Below are 4135 nucleotides of genomic sequence, written 5' to 3'. Positions count from 1 at the left end.
CCCTGCCGTACTGAAGAGCGGACGTTAATCCCCGTACTAACTGTTTTATTAATTACTAGTTTAGTTTTGCAGTTTACATATGCCATCATTACCCCCTCCAGCAGCACAGATCCAACACCCACATGTTGTAAAATGGTAAACAGAACATCATGGCACACCCGATCAAATGCTTTTTCAAGATCCATCTGAAGTATAGCTGCTTTCCGATATTCCGCGTCACAGACCTCTAGAACACTTCGAGTAATGTGTATGTTTGTGCCAATGCTACGACCCTTTATCCCACAGGTTTGGTGCGGCCCTACGATTTTCCATATAACGTGCTGCAATCTACTGGCTAAAGCCTTCATTAGCACTTTATAGTCAGCGTTGGCCAGGGTAATTGGTCTGTAATTACTAGTACTACGGAGCTTATCGGCGTCATTACACTTAGGTATCAAGACCGTGTGCGTGCACAAAAAAGAAAGTGGTAATTCTTTTTTCTGATAGGACTGAGAAAAAACCCTATCTAGAACCGGTGCAATTCGCTGTTTAAACTTCTTATAGAAGGCCGTGCTCAAACCATCCGGTCCCGGTGACTTGCCTACGCTTAGGTCATCTATCGCTTTTTCGACCTCTGATAAACTAATCGGATCTTCTAAAAACGTCGTAGTATCGCTATCTAGCTTCGGCTGACTTGGCAAAAATTCCGTATCAAACCCCTTTTTTTTTTTTTTGGTATTTTCTTTTCAAACAAATGTGTATAAAACTCCACAAAAGCATGCTGAATACTGTCCTGATCTCGAGTTACTGCGCCTCTGTACTCTATTTCTTCAATCCGGTTCCCGCTAGCATACTTTTTTTCCAACGCAAGTGCCCTTTTTATGGGCGTTTCCCCGACAATCAAGTTCATCGCACGGGCACGAACGATTGCCCCTTTATATCTGTCTTCATCTATTTTTTCAAGCTTAGCCTTGATAGTGCTTATGTCGTCTTTGAAGGCTCCGGGCGTTCTCTCTTCCTCTACATAAAGCCTTTGTAAATCCTGCCGAAGACCGTTTTCTACCCTTCGCTCTTCCCGCTTAATGTTAGTTGCTCGTTCAATCGCGTCAATCTTCACTCGCTGTTTAAATAGCTCCCATTCCTCACATATGCTATTTTCCGAAACCTCTTCTAGTCTGCCTAGCTTAGTTTCGATTTTCCCTGTCAATTCTTGGTCCTCGAAGAGCTTTCCGTTTAACTTCCACAACTCCCACGAAAAGCGAGTTTGTTTTTTACGCTGACCCAAGGTAAAACTCACCAAACAGTGATCGCTAAACGAGACATGACTGACCGCGAAATCGTTACATTGGGGTACTAAATCCGCTGAAACATATACCCTGTCAAGCCTGGCATGCCCTCTGCCTTGGTGGTGCGTGTAAAGGACCCGATGTCCCGGTGTTATGCAGGGTGCCAGGTCTTCGAGCCCCTTATCTTGAATCAACTGATTTAAAACTTCGCTAGACCTATCACTATTTCGTCTTTGATTTGTCCGGTCTTCTGGCATACAAACACAATTAAAGTCTCCCAGCAGTATCGTAAATCGGTCACTAATTACAAATCTGTCGATATATTCAAAAAAGGCGCGTCGCTCACTCTCCACGTTTGGCGCATAAATGCACATAACCCTCCACTTTTGATTTAGGAAAACAAAATCGCAGAGAACAAGCCTTCCCGATTCACACGATACAACGTTCTCTTCGATGAGCCCAGCAGCTCTCCTCAAGAACAGACAACATCCTCCAGATCTACCTACAGCATGGCTGACGCAGACATTATACCTCGACGTAAACGGTTTTACCAGGAACTCGGTCTGACTCTCACTTTCAACCTTCGTCTCCTGAACCGCCAAAATGTCTAGGTCCTTCTCTAAGAGAAGGCGACTCAGCTGGCACTGTCGGCGGCGTGCCGCAAGTCCCCTAACGTTAAGGGTCCCTATGCGCAGACCAGACGCTAGTTGTGCCTTTTTTTTTATAGTGTCAGACCCAGCTTCCGGCGGTTACCCTTTGCGTCATATTATACCAGGGTCACTACTCACTGCGACAGACCCCCGTCGCGGGTCAGCGACGAGGACCGCAGTTTGCTGACGTAGCGACCTTTTTTACCTATCAGCTGAAACTCCCCCTCAGACCACTGCTGTACCGGTGCACCGTTTTCCGGAGACTCGTCGGCCAGTCGCCCTTTCACCTTTGAGGGATCCAGTTCCATGGCTGGCTCACACTCGATGGCTTCCGACTCGGTGCCGGTGCTCCCCATCGCCGTCACCGCCACTTCATCCGGTGAAGGTTTTCCAGGCGTTGTCGCCTGCCCCTCGTTTTCGTTGGCTTCAGGAGCCGTCACCGTGCGCTTCTCGTCTCGGACTGTCGCCTCCGCTCTCTTGTTGTCTTGACCTTCGACTGTCGCCTTGTCTTGCTGTGCCCTTTCAAATGGCGTCGACGATGTTGCGGCCTCCTCTGCTTCCGCTTCATCCATGATGAGGTCGCATCCCTCGTCGCTCGCTCGGCTGATTACAGCACTCGCGTACGTGCGTGCACAGTCTTGGGCCACATGTCCGAAGCCACGGCAATGCCCGCACCGAGGTACACGGCAATCGCGTCGTATATGTCCTTGCCTTCGGCACCGCAGGCATAACGGCGCCCGCCCGGGTACGACAACGAGGATCGTACCCCCCTGAAGCCTTAGCTGATGAGGTAGGTTCTCTGGCGTCTTGCCTTCCTTGAGTGTCAGTTTAGCGATCCTGGTGGTCGACTCGATGTCTTCAAAGCCTTCCACTCGCCACTTCTCATTGGTCACCTCGTGAACTGTGCCGTACTCTTCCAGTGCCTTCCGGAGAGTGTCGTTGGATACGTCGAACGGGACCCAATGTAACTTGGCCCGAACTTCCTGCCGGTTGGGGTCTACGGGGATGCACAGCTTTCCCTTCACCGTGAGCCGGCCAAGCTGTAGCAGTCGTTCTTTCGCTGCCGCAGTTTTTAGGCTACAGAGCCACACGTGTCCCATTTGGCACACACCTAGCCCTGCTACATCCTTTCGAAGGTCCGCTTTTTCCAAGGGCTCCTTGAAGTCGACGATCCTTATAGGCCTGGCGTTCACATCGCAGTGAAGGTAGACTTGATTTTTTCCTTTGTCTCCAACCGGCAACGTCGGCAGCACGATCCGGTAGTCGGCAGGGATGCAAAAATGCCTGTCACCGCGGCCGGCGTCGGCCATTATCACCTCGCTATCAGAGCGAGCCATCGCGCGTCCGCACTCTTCGACTGCCGGGCGCTGAATCTACGCCACCCTGTTTCTTTTTCGACAAAAACAAGCATATTTACATATTGCAGTTACACGTAACATGAGTGGACACTCAACGTTGCATGTAGCCGCTCAACGTCTATACAGGAGAGGGTGGTGCGGTCAAATGAGTATATAATCGCGTTAAACTTTCCATGCATTGGCTCAACGTTTAAAGACGAGAGGGCATGCGGTCAAATGCTCAAATGCGTATATAACCACGTTCCATACCACACATTCTCTTTCTGACATGGACCGTTGACATAAGCGGTGGAGATGCGTTCCCACGGCTTCTAGCGGATCCAAGCTGATCCGCTAGAAGAACCACTAGCTCTGCATTTCACCGACCATAAAGCAGTAATAATGAAGTCGAAACGCAACCCGGAACTCAGTACTACCTATTAGCAATAAAGAAAAAAATCAGCACCATCAGCATTACCTATGAACAATGCAATCAGTATCATCAGCACCACCAGAGCTTCGCCCCAATCAACATCATTCACCACGTGGAGATGCGGCCTCTTTTTTTATAAACCTTCTGCTTTCCTTTGTACAAATACCTCTTCGTGTCAGAATACGGTGAAAATTCATTTTATTGTATGCTGTTTTATCGAATTTGTAATTCATAAGCGATCATCCTTCCAGAGACAATATTCGCATCGCTGGAAAGATGATCGCAGTTAGGAGATCGTCTTGGGAGTCCGTGACACTGACACTCTGTTCAGAAGATGCGCTCAAAAGAAAAAAAAATTTTAATATTTATTTTAATTTTTGCTTTGCAACCCCCCCTTCAAGCAGTCGGATATTTTATAAACATGAAAATTAACAAAGGACAGACTAATAA

General features: G+C 48.4%; 1 protein-coding gene across 1 annotated transcript; it reads right to left on the bottom strand.

The window, feature by feature from the left end:
• Window positions 1-1379: 1379 nt before the first annotated feature.
• Window positions 1380-2760, bottom strand: LOC115333092 (the record flags this gene model as incomplete). The annotated part of the gene is made up of 1 exon (XM_040220431.2): window positions 1380-2760. A coding segment is annotated over one exon (711 nt), but the record flags the coding sequence as incomplete, so codon positions are not given.
• Between the last annotated feature and the right edge of the window lie 1375 nt (window positions 2761-4135).

Source organism: Ixodes scapularis, unplaced genomic scaffold (genome assembly GCF_016920785.2).
Source record: "Ixodes scapularis isolate PalLabHiFi unplaced genomic scaffold, ASM1692078v2 PGA_scaffold9__187_contigs__length_104089568, whole genome shotgun sequence".
Taxonomy (NCBI): Eukaryota; Metazoa; Arthropoda; class Arachnida; order Ixodida; family Ixodidae; genus Ixodes; species Ixodes scapularis.
The sequence above is the reverse complement of the archived record's forward strand: the minus strand, read 5'-3'. Positions and strand labels throughout refer to the sequence as shown.